This window comes from Cucurbita pepo, chromosome 3, assembly GCF_057944985.1.
Source record: "Cucurbita pepo subsp. pepo isolate OVF chromosome 3, ASM5794498v1, whole genome shotgun sequence".
In the NCBI taxonomy this organism is placed as follows: domain Eukaryota; kingdom Viridiplantae; phylum Streptophyta; class Magnoliopsida; order Cucurbitales; family Cucurbitaceae; genus Cucurbita; species Cucurbita pepo.
Window position 1 is genome coordinate 5,294,933 of NC_141800.1, and position 18,075 is coordinate 5,313,007.

General features: G+C 33.8%; 2 protein-coding genes and 1 pseudogene across 2 annotated transcripts; 2 read left to right on the forward strand and 1 right to left on the reverse strand.

The window, feature by feature from the left end:
- Positions 1-488: 488 nt before the first annotated feature.
- On the forward strand, positions 489-3,711 carry LOC111791885 (ribonuclease MC). The gene is given in 3 exon segments (XM_023673388.2): positions 489-510; positions 2,923-3,083; positions 3,165-3,711. Coding segments are annotated over 3 exon segments (588 nt in total). The 3' UTR covers positions 3,570-3,711.
- A 168-nt stretch (positions 3,712-3,879) lies between these two features.
- LOC111791887 (F-box protein CPR1-like) lies at positions 3,880-4,934 on the reverse strand (annotated as a pseudogene).
- Positions 4,935-8,241: 3,307 nt separating this feature from the next.
- LOC111785382 (uncharacterized) lies at positions 8,242-10,604 on the forward strand. Its single transcript, XM_087122712.1, has 3 exons — positions 8,242-8,398; positions 9,876-10,103; positions 10,205-10,604. The coding sequence occupies exons 1-3, from the start codon at positions 8,345-8,347 to the stop codon at positions 10,334-10,336; spliced, it is 414 nt and encodes a 137-aa protein (XP_086978838.1). The 5' UTR covers positions 8,242-8,344; the 3' UTR covers positions 10,337-10,604.
- Positions 10,605-18,075: the final 7,471 nt, after the last annotated feature.

Genomic DNA, 18,075 nt, shown 5'->3' on the forward strand with positions numbered 1-18,075 from the left:
GAGGTTTCATTTTAAGAGTTAGATTCCGCATTTTAGCAAAACATGAGAGTTAGTAGCAACTCTCGGTAAGTAGAAATTTAAAGTTGTTACACACTAAGCTACCCGACCATTCAGATATTTGAAGAAATATGGAACCATATCCAAGATCCTATCTTTGGTCGAGTCTTTTTAAATCTCACTACTATTTGTATTTTGTTTGATATTGTTACCGTGCATGACTTTATCTGAATATTGTTGGATGATTTTGTTACATTTCTCGTGGATTTGCCTTTCACGTGGGAAGGTTCGTTTAGTTGTCTACTGAGCATTTTTTTTTATTCGGGTTTTTTTTGTAAATAAAAAATTAAATAAAATTCCAAAATAAATAGATGGATAGAGATAATGTTAGGTATATTGCAAATAGGGGAAAAAAAACCTAATTACATAGATGCCCTTTAAATTATACATATTTTTTATTTTTGGCCCACACTCGACTTTTTTTTACACAAATGTCCACGGGTTCTAACATCTTTGTCAAAAGGTAAAGCTCAATTACGCTTATGCCCCTAACTATAATCCATCAGTAAATAAAAATAGAAAAGAAAAGAAAATCATATATTTAACCTTCCAAGATAATTGTAAGATTTTTTTTTTTTTTTTTTAAATATTTTGTAATAACTTTTTTTTTTTTTTTTTTTTAATGAAGTAGAGAAATCCGTACATGCATGATATGACTATTGTACGCGAAAAAAATAATTTAAAATATTTTATAATGATGTCATGAACTTAAACAGTGTATAATCCTTTAAAAGATGTAAACGTTTATGGGAAGAAAAAATAGAAAATAAATAACATCAAGTTCAAGTAAGGGAAATATACCGATCTAACCTAAAAAGCTACAACTTAAATAGAAAACACTACCCTAGCTTCGAGTACATGGTCATTGCAGCAACGTCATTGTCCGTACAAGGGTGTCTTATCTTTACCTGAAAAATAAGTAGTGCGTGGCTTGAGTATTTAAAAATACTCAGTAAGCAACTCCACGGTTGGGGTTGGAAAATGCAAACACAAGTATTCATGATGGGACCTATCTTTTCATAAAAACAATTCATGACCCTGAACTCTACTTTTCAGTCCGGGCAAAAATTGGATGTATAGTACTTCTCTACACACGACCCACGCACGAGTGCATGTACCCAACAAACGGTCGTATACGTACTGCCTTGGTCTGCTCTTCAGCTAACGTATGCTCACGTTGTTGAAACCATGGAGGACCCAAATAATATCATCGCAAAACATAGAGATATTACAATGTACGCGTCCGTACTTATCATAGTGGGGAAGTATCTCGATGCATAAGGTCCCATAGTATCAAATCATGTTATATATGTACGATGTAACTCATAACTCCATTCTTTTCACAAGTAACGTCTTGTAAGACATGCATACATAACACTTGTCTTATCTTCCGTTCTTAATATAACATGGCTTTTAAATGTCTCATAGGGAATGTACAACATACTTTACGGAAATCACGATATGTGCTGGGGCCACAGCCACATGGCATGTACCATTCATACAGTAGTCAGGTCATCCAATGAATAGTCACTTCTTTGTATGGCCTGACTAGGAGTCACTAACTATCCTTAAAACTAGCTTCGATCGGCTCCTCTAAATCCAATTCGACCTATGTGGGCTCACAATTCAACCACATAGGTCGAATTACCACATAGGTCGAATTCAACCTCATATTAAATTGAAAATTTCCAAATTAAAATAAGAGATTTGGATTAGAATGTAGATCTAATCCTATCATTTAATTATATTTAGAGGAAGAATATCAAAATATCTCCCAAATATTTTGGAGCAACGTTGTTTAGCGTCACATTCGACATGTCTGGTATCAATTCATTTAGTTCAATGGTAATGACTCATACTCAAGATTAGGATAGGATTTAGAATTAAAATTCAACACTCGATAACCATGACATTTTCCTGCGATATGGTCAAGTTATTTACTCCTTGCTTCTAACAGGAACACTATCTCTATGAACCAACACGAGTCCTTTTAAAAAACATTGTTCCGACTCACATGCATCCTAGAAAATATTTCAGGAGGAAACCCAACTTAGAATTGATCCAAATAAAGCACGCTTAACTACGGAATTCGTGTGATCGAGCCACAAAAAAGAAAAGTGCACCTCATTAGTATAAGGAGTGACTGTCAATTTTTTAAGTCTTTTCTAGTCATCCTACGTTCGGGATCACTCTCATTTAAATCTGCTATCAGTTTATTCATGTATCCCTTATTTACTCGAGTGTCACATCAATTCTCTTACGTTCAAATATTTTGGAGCAATATTGTTTAGCCGCCACATTTGACACGTCTTCTATCAATTCATTTAGTTCAATTCAGTTACATTCAAATATTAAGGGATAATGTCCACAAATTTGAATTAAACTATTTGTTTAATCTTAGATACGTAATGTCCACACTATTTCGTTACCTATAGCTGTCAGTTCACGGTTCAGATATTGTCTGTTTTGACCCATTACGTATCTTCGTTAGTCTCACGACGGCGATACGTAACGGATCAAAGCGAACAATATCTACTAATGGTGGGATTGAGTTGTTACCGTATATAATTAACATGTATTTAAATTTTCATGACATTGAAATAGGTCTCGTTTTAGGAGATCTTTTAAATTGTTATACTAAAAACTTCGAAAAAGAATTCAAATGGTTATACTCAAAAAACTGGAAAAAGTATGATGATGAATAATGATTAAAACGAGATAACTCATGTATGCTAGCAATGGGGATGTCGTGTAGACGCCACTTTCATACGTTTTCAACTGTAAGCTCCCATACGACTTTCAGCAATGGCAACTCCGAACACACAAATCTTCCTCCTATTTGCCTTTGCAATTTTGATCCCTATAACTTCTGGTTTGTTCAACAATGGCCACCCAATGTTTGTGCTTTACAATCAGGACGATGCGTAGGACGAGGGACAAAATCCTTCACCATCCATGGTTTGTGGCCTCAGAAGAGAGGAAACTCTGTAACTAATTGCCCCGGCACCTCCTTTGATTTTAATCAGGTAAAACTAAAACATGCATTTATTCGAGTTCAATTTATTAGAGGTGCAAATTATAACAAGTTCATTGTGTTTGGGTTTTAGATTGCGCATTTAGAAAACGATCTTAATGTAGTTTGGCCAAATCTGATAACTGGAAACCACAAATGGTTTTGGGGTCATGAGTGGAACACACATGGGATTTGCTCGGAAAGTAGGTTCGATGAGGCAGCCTACTTCCAAACATCCATAAATTTGAGGCACAATATTGACCTCCTTAGCGCTCTAAGAGTTCAAGGAGTAGTTCCAAACGGGGCCTCCAAGTCGAAGCAAAGAGTGGAAAACGCCATCGTAAAGCATTTCAAGAATAATCCCGTTCTTCGATGTAAAACAGCATCGACCGGCCAAGTCCTATTGACGGAGATTGTTATGTGCATCGATGACGATGGTGTCACCCTTATCAACTGCAATCTTTCATAATCCAATTGCGCTAACAGCTTCATTTTCTGAGCTCTTCAATTCTCATGCAATGCAATAATGTTAGTTCGATACAAATAACATGATGTATTGCTTATCTATAATCGAAATAAGTTGGTGCTATTGTTCACTATTTCTCATTAGCTTTGAGACTACTCGAACTTCAACAACATAGCACAATAATGCATGTGAGACTATACGTCTTTACCATCCGTCAATAAGAAAGAAAAGTTCACATTCAATGAAGGAGATGATTCTGCGTAAAAGATAAAACATGGATTCAAAAGTAGATGATTTGGTGTAAGAGCTAAAGCTTAGATTCAAATTTCATATTTAAGGTTATTTACTCTTTCACCGACATCAAACTCTTAACAAAAAGAGTAGCTTGGAACCTCGCTAGGTGTCCTTTAATAGGAAGCTCTTTCAACTGTTGGGTTCGAGCATTGTACAAAAATCACTTGCCCTTTATTGGCTTGGACTTACAAACACCAATGACTTCTCGATTCCAGAAATAGACCCAATTGTCAGCCGATTTGACCATGAAACCCCACCAGATTCAACCTTCTCCATCCCCAGATGTCGAACTCTCTTTCATCCCCTCTCGATGGGTAATGAAATAGAACAATCGATCCATTCAAAACCCTCATACCTCTATACCTCTCGCAGTTCTCTTTGAAACTCTCCATCATCAGAATTCGCCTGAAAACCTCCTCGCCCATGTCAAATGATTGTATAATTTCGACCCCTTCTTCCGTATCTGCCCACCAATAATATGTTTCTTGGTGATACATCTCAAAGGAAGGCTCCCATAATACATGACCACCAATAGGGGTCTCAATTTCTCTCCATCTATCTTTGCTCAAATCATAAATTCTTACTCGGTAAAAACAGTCACGTCCTTCCACAAAATTCACAACCCTAAACTATTTTGAAATCCCTAGATTTCAAATCGTACACGAATCTAACGGTGTTCGTGGACGAACGGTGCCCGTCGAGCTCATCCGAGAGTTCAATGAGGAGGAGAATCGACGACGATAGTTTTCGAAACTCTCTAGTCGCTCGGTTACATAGTAAAATGTCCCTACGAAGAACCGTGAGGCAAAGTAAACCATGCTAGTGGTCACCGATTTCGAAATATAGAAAATCATCATCAAATGACAAATCGACATTGTAAACCGGCACAGATCCATAGGCCAAGACTAGAGCACTCAGGACTTCATGATTTACACGTGTCCAATTGCTGTCCCTTGGACACGGCATGGTCTTCTTGTTCCATAACTAACTCTTTCTTCAATAATTTTATTATTAATTTAATTTATACATTTCCTAGAAAGATAAATACTTTTATATTTCTACGTTGTTCGATGTCACGGTCCTATTTTTCATCATGATTTTGATATGATCTTAATAAATTTTAAAAGAAACTCAAACCCTATTATAATTTTTCGCTCGACTTTGCAGCTTTGTTGGACTTTAAGCGAGGTTCTCCTTCGTCGATCGCCGACTGAATACAACTCATATAGAAACTAAGTTTGTTCGACCATACACATCTTATGTACGTGTATGTTCACTCGATTGTATCTCTAGCTAACTTGGTTCTACTCTAAACCAAGTCCTAACACTCGAACTTGCCTCTGCTTTAAGCCAAGGTCATTTAAATGCAGTGTCGTATGCCATCTCATTATTTTGATTCTCAACGACATGCTTCTCGCTTCGTGATGTCATCCCAAATCCCAAGTTGTTACCGACCTTTGCAGAAGTTCAAGGGTTTTATTTTAGGCTATATTAAAGTCATATATGTTGTGTTTGTGATGGACTGAAAGCTATATATGTCGTCTGTGTAAAGTAGACTAGAAAATTGTAGTGTGCTTTTGTTACCCTAAAACCAAATTTTTTCGTAATTCTACATGGATTATGTTACATGTTTGAAATCATTCAGATTAGGTTAACTGTTGGGCTCGAGTATTGTACAAAATCACGTACCCTTCATTAGCATCCATTAGGGGTTCTGCCATAAGGAGTTCATCTCCCAAATGTCGAACTCTCTTTCATCCCATCTCAATGGATAATGAAATAGAACAATCGATCCATTCAAAATTACCATATTTCTATAGTAAACATCATCGTCCTCATCGTCCTCAAAACTCCTTGACACTGGAATTCGCTTGAAAACCTCCTCGTTCATTTGCCCTCCAACAACATATTCTAAAAGAAGTCTCTCTCGATCAAATAGTTCAACTCTCTTGATTAATTCCTCCATCTATCTATGGACAGAGTAGTTGTCATGACATATTTTAAAAAGTAAAATATAATAAATATATATATATATATATATATGTCTTAGGCTTGATTGAAACCATAAAAGAAGGTTTTTTTAAACAAAATTTCAACAAAAGCTTATTAAAGGATAAAAGTTGGGACACAATCTTATATATTAAAAAAGGAAGTTTCATAAAGTCAATAATTGAGATTGAAAAAGAAGTGGATGTTTGAAATGCTCCAAATTTGGTCCGCAAGAGGTGGATCAGAATGTTAGGCTTTTCAATCAAATGGAAACGAAACCAAAAACAAAGCCTTGATGGACTCTTACTCTTAGCTCCAATTCCAATAAATTATTCAACGACCATGTGAAATTGGTCTATTTTAGTCCCTAAAACTAAGTTTATAAACTTTTAAATGTGTTTAGTTAAATGTGTTCATAACTGTATGAACTTTCCTTTTTAAAGTTATAAGCTAAATAAATATAATACTAAAAAAAAAAGAAAAATAGGATCTATTAGAGATGTTTGTAGGTTGAATTGGGTCAGGTGAAGACATTAAGAGAACACATGAACTAAATGGAAAAGTCCTCAACTTTTGACAAATTCAAACATAACCCACCTGACGCCGGCCTGAGCCACTTCTGACCCCTTTGGCTCCACTCTAGACGGTCTTATCAGCCGCAGCTTGCGTCTCCACAAGGTCCTTGCGCTCTGCTTTCCTCCGCTTAGACACCTCAATTTGATGTCTCGGGACCCTTCTCAACATTTTGGACAGTCCGGAGCCGATTTTGACGTTTTTATGAAGTATTGAGGTCAATTTAAGTTACTTGTGAGCTATAAGTATATTTAATTATACCCATGGATGATCGGGATGATCTGAATGGTACATTATACATTAACTCAATGTCATAGGTTAGCATAGGTTGAACTAGACTTAGAAGAGTAGGTTCAAGCTAGTTCGAAAGATAGTTAGCGATAGATTAGCATAGGTTGAACTAGACTTAGAAGAGTAGGTTGAACTAGACTTAGAGGAAGCTAGTTCGAAAGATAGTTAGCGACTGTGACCCCTACATATATTTGAAGTTATGTTTATACTATGATATAATACACATGTGATATTTGTTATGATCTGTTATAAAGTATGCCAGGATGTTGTGTGATGCATGCATGAAACTCCCATATGCATGTGATATGTTTACTCATTCCCTACTAGACCATCGATTCGTAGAATTCCCCACGCTACTAATCGCTTCAGATCTATCAAATCTCCATTAACAACAACAAACAGATCGCCGAAATGGTAACTTATTCAGAAACGATTCACACAGAAAACAAATTTTCAGAACCGATATCACACAGAAATCAAATTTTCAGATACGATTTCACACAGAAAACAAATTCTCAGAAATGATTTCACACAGAAAACAAATTTTCAGAAACGATTTCACACAGAAAACAAATTTTCAGAAACGATTTCACGCAGAAATCAAATTTTCAGAAACGATTTGACACAGAAAACAAGTTTTCAGAAACGTTTCGACACAGAAAACAAATTTTCAGAAACGATTTCACACAGAAATCAAATTTTCAGAAATGATTTCACACAGAAAACAAATTTTCAGAAACGATTTGAAGAGATGAATCGGAGAGGAAATGAGTCCCTCAGAATGCCTAGCATCTACCTGGAATTGGCATGGAACAGCTGGTTCCTCAACCTCAGCGATAAGCCATCGGGAGCGCCAGCAATGGACGAAACCCTCCATGTTCCATTTTGTTCAGATTACTAAACGTTTCCTCATCGGGACTTAATCGGAGATGAGATGCCTCTGAGTATAGCCGTAGCGGCGGGGAGAGGAGAAAAAGGTAACTGTTAGCCTGGAGCTAAAACCTCATTCCTCGCCTATTTTAGGGCTCCGTTCGTGGAGGAAGAATGGGCCTGTTACCTCTCTTAGTGGGCTTTCGGCCCATTATGAAACTAGTTCGGCCCATCAGAAACTCCACAAAAAGATCATGAATGTTTAATATATTTAGGTATTATTGCAGTTTATTTAACAAAGAAATAAAATGGAACCACATTAAAAAGTCAAATCCGAATCTCTGACATACTGACGATCAAAAGAAAAAAGAAAAAAGAACGGCAAGGATTGGGTTAAAAGTTCTCAGTGGTCTACACGCGGCCGCAGACAATCCCTGCTCTTTGAAAACGAGCCATCTGTCATATTTCTTATTTAATAAAAAAAAAAAAAAAAAAAGGATAATGTTCGCCGTCCACATCAGTACATCGCATTAAAAACTCACAGACCCACGTGACCACCCACGTGCCGTCTCCACATTCAATGCATGTTGTCACAGCAACGCGTGTCCACACCCAATCCTTTTCTCACTCTACTAAATCCGACACGTCGCTCCATTTGACAGCCGACATCCTCCATAACTGCCACGGACTTGTCGTTCCAGAATCCCCAGCCATTGTTTGTATTAAACCCCAAATATTTTGTTAAAGGAAAACATTTTGTTTTCTGAATTTTCTGTTTGTTTCCCGGGAAAATGGCACTTGGCGAGGAACCGATTCTCTCGCGGTTGGACCGGCTGGATTATATGGTGAGCTTGTTTTATAATTTTTTTTTTTTTTTTTTTAATGTGTTTGTGAATATGTTATTGTGTGGACATGGTGGAGAAAAGGATGGTTTTTGATGTTTGTTTCTCGAGAAAATGACTGAGAAAATGAGAAGGGTGATTCGACTCTCCACTATGATATTGTGCACTTTAAACATAAGCTCTCGTGCCTTTGCTTTGAGTTTCTCCAAGAGGCCTTATGCATATTCCTCACTTATAAACCCATGATCTTCCACTAACGGTAACTCACTCCTAATAATCCTCAACAAAGGGTTGGTTGGTTGGTGAGAGAATGGGGTCATGATTCCTTTTATAATTTTGACGTTGATGGTTTTCCTTTTCTACATGTTTTTTTAGTTAGGCTGTTTTTTTGTAAGGTTTAAGGTTTTGATTATGTTGGAGTTATATGTTTTTTTTTTTTTTTTTTTTTTTTTTGTTCAATTAAGGAAGTGTTTTAACTAGCTATATATGTTTTAGTATTGATATTTGCGGGAATTATCTTGATCGTTGTATATTAACCTAACTGAAAGTAAAAACTCTTTTTTCGTTCTCTTTTCCCCTGAACCTCTATTTCCTAATGTATTTCACTTTTATAGTCGATAAAAAGATCAAGTCAAAACCTTGAACTTTTTTCGATCGTACTCCTGAATCGAAACAAAAACCGTTCAATCTATGTGATCATGGACCTTCCCAGTGAGATGGGAAATTAGTAACTTTTATTTCGTTGGGCCCTAAATCTATGTGAGCATTCAGGTGAGTCATTCGGTGGTGTAGTGCAAAGTGGGTTTAGTACGTCCTAAGTAGATTGAGATGAGAACGGGAAATGTTTACCGTCCACTTTTCAATCTCCGCTCATCGATATTTCTAGCCGAAAGTTTTCCATAGAACATGCATGAAAGTGTTTAACTATAGAAAGTTATCCATCTGTCTTTGTTACGTCAGCAGACATTCCTAGAACCAATCAATTTTTTCTCATCAAATTGAGACGGGTTTTTAATTATTTAAGTATTTATTAAAATTAGGTATGTCATCTATCATACATTCTTGGTAGGGTTATTGTAGGTGAGAATGTTCGTTTAATCCACCTCACGTAAATGCTCTTGTGTCTGGATATTTGCCTTATAATAAAATATTAAATATAATATATACTGTAATTTATAATTTAGTACTAAATATCCTTAATAATACTAAGTTATCTTATTTATAATAAATTACCATATGATAGAAAGATAAATATCGGGATATTTGTCGTATAATAAAATATTTATAATCAAATAAATTATCATATGATAGGAAGATAAATATCGGGATATTTATCTTATAATAAAATATTTAAATATAATATATACGGTAAATTATATCCTTAACCATGGTGAAAATAGATGTGTGTATAATTTTTGAAGTAATTTTTTTTTTTTTTTTTTATTTGGTAATTTTGTTGGTAATTATTGATTTTTAACAGTTGAGAGTGGTAGAGGAAATTAAAGGGGGCAGCAAGTCAGCAAAGAGCTCGTGTACATCTTCCCCGACAAGTGGGGCCCACACGAGCGATTATCACACATCGTCCGTTGATCTGTCTCCAAGAAGTCTGGAGAAGCACTGCCGTCCGATGAACGACGCAGTCAAAGTCACTGAACTCAAAGGAAGCCTCCTCGAGAGATTGGACAAGATTGAGGATAGAGTCCTGAAGGTAAACCCACTCATAAATTAAAATATTAAAATATTTTCAATTTAATTTAATTTAATTTTGTAAACAAATATTTAGTTTTTGGTGTGTTGAATTATGAACAGCTTTGTTTGCAAGTAGAGGGAGAGATTGAAAGGGAGAGGGAGATGATAATGGTTGAGAAGAGTAGGAAGAAGCCTAAGAAGAGCTTTAAACAACTTCTTCAACACTGTATGACCGGGTCGGGAAAGATCTGAATTACGGTCTCGATCAATGTATGACTCGTGATGACTTGATTTTACTTGACCTTTTAATCTCGAGTTAGGATAGTTTTGGTTGATGAGCGTTGACAGGACATTTCATTAGAGGGTTGAAGATTAATTTTGAATCTGTACAAATAAAGTCGGGTGTCTTGTTCTTGTAATGCTATTTATCATATACGATTGAACCACGAAAATTAATGTTTTGTTGAGAAGTAATTTTTTCGATCTTATAATTGAGACCAGGCGCCTTACGTGGCCTAAACTTGGAGGGTCCTTTTTCATTTTTTATTTTTTATTTTTTGGTCCTAAGGAAATTAGGTCCCAAGAAGGATTCACCAACATGTTCATGTGAAAGAGAATCATCCCTACAGGTGGAGGGTAGGGGGCCCATGTATTGGACAATCATTGTGGTGATGGGACAGTGATTGAGGACACCTACCCCTTACTTTGGGGTCCTTTTATGAGTTGGTGGGCCCTTGGATTGGTTGTGTTCATTAAATGGTAGCAACAAATTTGGAATTTGTGAGTAAATGATGTTTGACAAAGAGAGATGAAATGGATTAACCTAAGCTCGACACGATACCTAAAATTTGTTTAATTTAAAAAGACACGATTTACAAGTGTGTTACGGTTGCTTGTCCGAGACATGTTGTTTGTAGCTGCTTGTCAGATGTCCTGATTATGCTTATTTAGGTCCATATTTAGGACCTGTTGTCCATATCTGTTTTAAACTCATTTTTTATTGCTTTTATGTTCAATAGGTATTTACCGTTCTTGTTGAAACATAGATGTGTTACTTGTCACCAAAATCAAGTTTAGAATGATCACGTTAAAATGTCCCAAAATGTATCATAGGGATGTAATTAGATGTCAATTCTTCCTATCCCGGTTATATACTGTCAAAGTCGTGGTTGTTGCTTATTCGTTTTTAGCTTATAACATTGATTTCTGTTTTCAACACATTTCCTCGCTTACGTTTTCTCAAACATTTCTCTTAAACGTGACCCAAGACTCTGATCATATGTCAATATTGTCCGCAAAGTCTAACTTTCATCCAACTAATTTGTTCCTTGTATTAGAACAAATGTCACACAATCGTTATAATGACATACAAATTGTGCACCTCTCGAGCTCATATTCGACCAAGGTTGTAGTTGGCCTCATGGACTCTTTAGCTTGTTCGGTTCAAGACTCTTTGTGGGCGTAGGGCTTGGTTTTACGACTATGAATCTTGATTTTTTATAATTTGAGGCTCAGTAAGAATGAATTTAGTCTATTCGTATCGACCCAAGCCCTTTTAGTCTATTCGTTTTAGTCTATGAATTTAGTCTATTCGTTTTTAGCTTATAACAATTTAGTCTATTCGTTTTTAGCTCACAAACGGTAACGACCCAAGTCCTTTTTCTTCTAGGCTTTAAAACGCGTCTGTTAGGAAAAAGTTCTCACATCCTTATGGAGGGTGTTTCGTTCTCCTCTCCAACCAATGTGGGATTCTCACAATTCATCACCTTCAGGGCCCAACGTCCTTGCTAACACTCGTTCCTTTCTCCAATCGATGTGGGACCTCCACCAAATCCACCTCCCTTCAGGGTCTAGTGTCCTTACTGACACACCTCCTCGCGTCTACCCCCTTTGGGAATACCTCCTCGCTGGCACATAGTTTGGTGTCTGGCTCTGATACCATTTGTAACGGCTCAAGCTCACCGCTAGTAGATATTGCCCTCTTTGGGCTTTCCCTTTTGGGCTTCCCCTCAAGGCTTTAAAACGCGTCTGCTACAGAAAGGTTCCCATGTCCTTATAAAAGATGTTTTGTTCTCCTTCCCAACCAACGCGGGATTCTCACACAAATGTATGTGGACATGACATATCATTCATTCTTATCGTACATAGCTCATCAAGTGTCTTATAGGGCATAATGTGAACATGGTATCATAACATACAAGGATTGACATATTGGAAGTACATGCATCACAAGAAGTTCATAAACATCACATAATACTAGTAATAACACGTAGATAAGCCACACAGTATGTATTATTCATACAACATACAATCCATCCAACCTAGCCCAAAGGCGTTCCAATAGTAAATTCACTTAGTTTATTGGCCTAAGTCGAAATCATTAAAATATGAGCCAGTGTCCATTCGATCCTATATGTCGAGGTTTTATTATACCTATGATGTCCCGTGACATCATAGTTAAAACATATTTAAGGAATTAATTCATCAGACTCTATTATTCATTCTAAACATGATTTAAAGTATTTAAAATTGTTTAAACGTAAAAAATGACTCAAAACGATCCAATATAGTTGCTCAATCTAATTCGAGAAGAATTCAAACTATGACTTCGAGTCGGGCACATGGAGAAACTGGGCTGATTGTGAGTCAACTAACAAATCGGGCATAAACTTAACAGACTTGTCGATTGCTGAAACGAGTGTTGGGACACAGGTGCTGAGGGCTGGACGCCTGAGCTAAGCAAAGCGGATGTCTAGGTCAAAGCTACAACTCTGATGGTTGGGCTTGTCGAGATTAAGGTTTTACATCTATTTCGGTTTTCGATTTTCGATTTTTTATTCTCTCTTTTTATCGACTTAAAAGTCTCTACCCTCTGAATACTTTTCCTTAAAGTCATCAAAAGAGTGGGTGGAAAATAATTTTTTTTAAAATTTCAAATGATTTAGATCCAATTTTGAATTCAACTTTCGTACTTATTGGTTCGATATCTAAATTCTAAGATATTCTCCTTTAGTGTCCAAACATCATAAGAAAAAATCATCCGTTTCAAAAATGAGCTTCAAACGCGTAGACAACCGTTCGTACAATTTTAGTTGAATGATTTATAAAAGTGAAATTAATTATTTGGTTGAAATATGACACGATTATGTTCACGTAATAACATAAATGGTCTATAATATAAGGATAAGATTGGTTATCTTGTTCCAGTAACACTACTGTTACGACCCATTTTGTAATTTTTACAAATAATGTTAACTAAATTTATTAATCGAGAAAATTAATAATTGATATGCTATAAAATTTTAAAGTATAGTAATTTGATAAATAAAATGTAACGTTGTCGGGCCACACGCGCACTATATCCAATATAATCATATAAATAAAATAAAATAAAAAAAGGGTATGTAAAGTCCACATCCTTTGGATAGCTTTACACCAAGGGAGATAATTTTATGAATCACATAGGCTATCATATTTATTTTAATTTCATGGAATAATTATAGGTAGGACCATATTTCTTTTTAAAATAAATTGATATAATTGGTAAAATAGACCAACCACATTATTATAATCTATAATTATTCCTTAACTTTAATTACATATTTATTATAATATGTTGTGGGGACCCACTTTAGAGAAATTTATTTAAAAAAATGATAAATTAATGTTATCATTTGTTTGATCTCTGGTTATGTGGTTACTTGCTCTGTTGTTTAGGTACCATATGTTGATCTCCACTCGATATCTTCATCTGCTATCAATAAGTTGGGTATCTTCTGGGACAACACCAGTGTAGACTCTTCATCATGTGTGGATGTGAGGTATGCCTCCTCGTCATGATGCTTGTTGTGGCACTCTATTGCATAATGCACGTATTTTGTACAAAAGTAATTGTGAGAATCCCATATTGGTTGGGGAAGAGAAGAAACACTGTTTGTAAGTGTGTGGAAACTTTTCCCTAGCATCATACGCGTTTTAAAGCCTTGAGGAGAAGTCTGAAAGGAAAAGCGCTAGTGATGAGCTTGGGCTAAGAAGTAGTGGGGTCACTTACTGAGTATTCTTCATTATCGTTTTTCTTAAACTCATCCTTGTCAGCGCTGTTATTACAAAAACCATACTAAACTTGTTGAGCTCGCCCTCATCTTCCCATAATAATCCTATGCGTGTTTGCTCGTCTTTCGTTTGCAAGATCGAAGGTCTCTGTTTTCAAGCGTTTATGTCCAACGAGACAAAACCGTTCGTCTTCCATCCATTTCTCTCAACATTTCGTGTTTCCTTTTCTTATAAGTGAGATCTGAGGGTTTACTAAAGTGTAGGACTTTCAGTATGGTCGTGGGTTCGTTGGAGGCTCAGGTTCTCCGATGCTTCGTCGGAAAACACAGGTTACCCGGCGACTACGTAACCAGCACATAAAGAAACTACTCATCTACTTACCCCTATGTTCAAATGAGTCAATTCCATCTCGTTAAATCATTTTTCTATCTCTCTATTTGGTCAAGTCTTCAAAATGACAAAGTTATTGAATCGAATACAAAACTTACTCTCACTCGTACAAATCAAACGACAAACCTTCACAGGTATATTTATAAAGAGATGTTATCTTTTGTAATAATTATAAGTGAGATGTTATCTTTTGAACGCTATCTTTTGTACAAATCAAACGACAAACCTTCAAACGATTTTTTTTTTTTTTTTTTTTTTTTTTTTTTTTTTTTTTTTTTTTTTTTTTTTTTTTAAAGATGATTTAAACTTTGATGTTGAAAATATATGATTGTAAGTTGAACGCTAATAGATATTGTCTTTTTTAATCTGTTAATATTGTTGTCAACGTTACGATTTTAAAACGCATCTATTAGGGAAAAATTTTCATACTTTAATAAGAAATGTTTCGTTTCCCTCTCCAACTGATATGAGATCTCACAACCCGTACAATCTACCCCTCTTTGAGACTCAGCATCATCGCAAACGCGTCTTAGAGAGGTTTCCATACATTTATAAGAAATGTTTCGTCTCCCTCTCCAACCGACATGAGATCTCACAATCTACCCTCCTTAGAGGCTCAGCACCGATGTGGGATTTCATAATCCACCCCACTTACAGGTTTAGAGTCTTCGCTGGCACATTACTCGATGACTGACTCTGAGCCCACCACTAGTAGTTATTGTCTGTTTTGGCCTGTTACATGTCATTATTAGTCTCACAGTTTTAAAATCCGTCTACTAGGAGGAGGTTTTCACACCCTTATAAAAATTGTTTCGTTCCCCTCTCCAATTGATGTGGAATCTCACAATCCAACCCCTCGAGGGTTTAGTGTCCTCGCTAGCAAACCGTTCGATGTCTAACTCTAATACCATTTGTAACCGCTCAAGTCCACTGTTAATAGATATTGTTCGTTTTGGGCCATTACGTATCGCCGTTAGCCTCCCAGTCTTAAAACGTGTCTACTAGGGAGAGGTTTCCACACTCTAACGTGGAATCTCATATTAAATCAATTATGAGTTAGAAAGATAAATAAAATTAAAAAAAGGGGAAAAAAAAACTTATATTATATAAACCCGTAAATATGTGACAAAATCTCTCATATCATTTAATTTTAAATACTCCTTGAAAAAGATAAAAATAATGAAATAATTGATTGATAAAAATACATAATTAATTAACTTAATCTAATTTTATAGCTCAAATAATTCATGCAAGTGGTTAATATAAAAATATTTTTTTTCATTCAAACCTTGAACCTTACCTATTTGATTTGTTCTTTTATATATATATATATATATATATATATATATATAATGATGGGAAAAAGGGCAATAAATAAATAAATAAAGGAATAAATTAAAGAGGATTTTATTGCAAATCTTACTCCACAAGGCATCAGAAAAACAATTATTTAATTTTTATTTATTTATTTATTTATTTTATTTTAATAAAGGACAACAAAAAAAAAAATAAGTATAAAATAATGGAAAAGACACCAATTCAAACACGACCATCCATATCTTATGCTTTAATTCTAATGGGAAAATATTGATTGAGAGGTATTTTCCATGCTTAAAAAGATTGGGATAAAATCCAAATTAAAATAAATAAATATATATATATATTTAAAATAATAAAAATAAAAAGATTTTTAAAAGATTTGATAGATTTATTTTTGAAAAGATTCCATTATGTCACTTATCAATAATAAATTTTTTATTATTTAGATAAGAAGTGAATATATCAATTGGATGATGTTTGAAGAATGAGTTCTATTCTTTTTTTATTTATATTAAATATATATATTATAATGAACTTAGGAATAATTATGTTTTAAGAATATAATTTTCGCTAAATTAATAAAAAATATCGTTGGATTTAATAATTTATTTAAAAAATATCAGTTGACTTTTAAAATTTTTAATAACACCCTTCCACTTAAAAAAAATTGAAAAAGACCTAAGCTATTGGAAAAGAGTTTATTTTTATGGAAATTATTAATGCTTTCTTTAAAAAATACCGTTAATATTTCGAAAATACATTTAGTATCGTAGTGCAAAAATACCCTTGAAAAGTAACATTAATATCCTTGAAATTAAAAAAAAAAATTAAAATTTTTACTTACAAATTTATTATTTTTTTATTAAAAAAGTTAGAAGAATATTAATGAAATTTTTAGAAATTCAAAAATAATATTTTTTAACGTTCAGTCATATTTTTAAAATAAATATTAAAAATTTATCAATATTTTTTTAAAAATAGAGTGGAAAGTTTATAGATATTTTTATTAATTTAGCGGTAAAAAGTGGGGTTTTTAATTATATATTTTAATAATATTTTAAAAAATATATGGTGTTTGTCTATTATAAATTTTTAAAAATTCCATATAAAAGTGATAAATTTTAATTAAAAAATGCACTTTTTTTTTATGTGTATTAATAAATAAAAAGCAAGCATCCTAATATTAACAATAAAATATATATACACAAAGTTTTCTAAATAAAAGAAGTCAATTTAAATATATTTTAATAGTTGAGATATATATTACTTAAGTATTAATATTTTTATAAAATCATTGAATTTGTAAATATGTATTTTTAATTCAATAATTGTGTACGAGGTCTTCAATTTTTTTTTCTATAATGTTGCAAAATTCAAATATCAAAGAAAATTGAAAGGAAAAAATTGGAATTATGGGAAATAATGGGGCAAAATTCAAATTTACGAAGTGACTTTTATTTTAATTTTGAATTTTTATTCGTTCGGCTAATTATTATTATATTTTGATTAAGATTTTTGTTTTTAAAATTCATATTATATATTTTAAAAAAACTAAAAAATCCCATCCAAATTATAAAAGGTGGATTCTTTAATCACATATTTTAAAACTATTTTAGAAAATATGTTAATTATTTTAATTCAATTTTAATAATAATTAAAAGACATTTCTGTCCCTCCTAAAATAATTGTAAGTTTGAAAAAGACAGTAAAGACTTAAATTGTTTAAATGTTATTAATAAATTACTTAAATTGTTTTTAATTGCTTTAATGCCATTATTATAATATTTCATTCAAGGTAACTATAAGCCCAACTTAAATATTATTATTATTTTTATTTAGTAAAAAAAAAAAATCCTTTAATTTATTGGTCTAGACCAAACCTGACTATTCAAACTAAAATTAAAGGATGAGCTAACTTTATTAGATAACCGAAAATTCGAAGGTTTACATTTTTTCTTGTTAGGTCAACCCGACCAACCCAAAAATAGAATTACAACCCCAATCTTAATTTTAAAGATTATTAGGAAGATTAAGAATATTTGACGTCTGTCACTGATGTTGATAATGAGTTGTAATTTATGAAGGTTTGATATTTGAGTTTTATGACATTTTAGTTATTAATGTAACACGTATTATGGATAAATATAATTTTTTTTAAATAATTAAAAAAATAATAACTTGACAACCCACCGAATCCAAAAGAAAAGGTTGGGTTGGTAATCAACTAT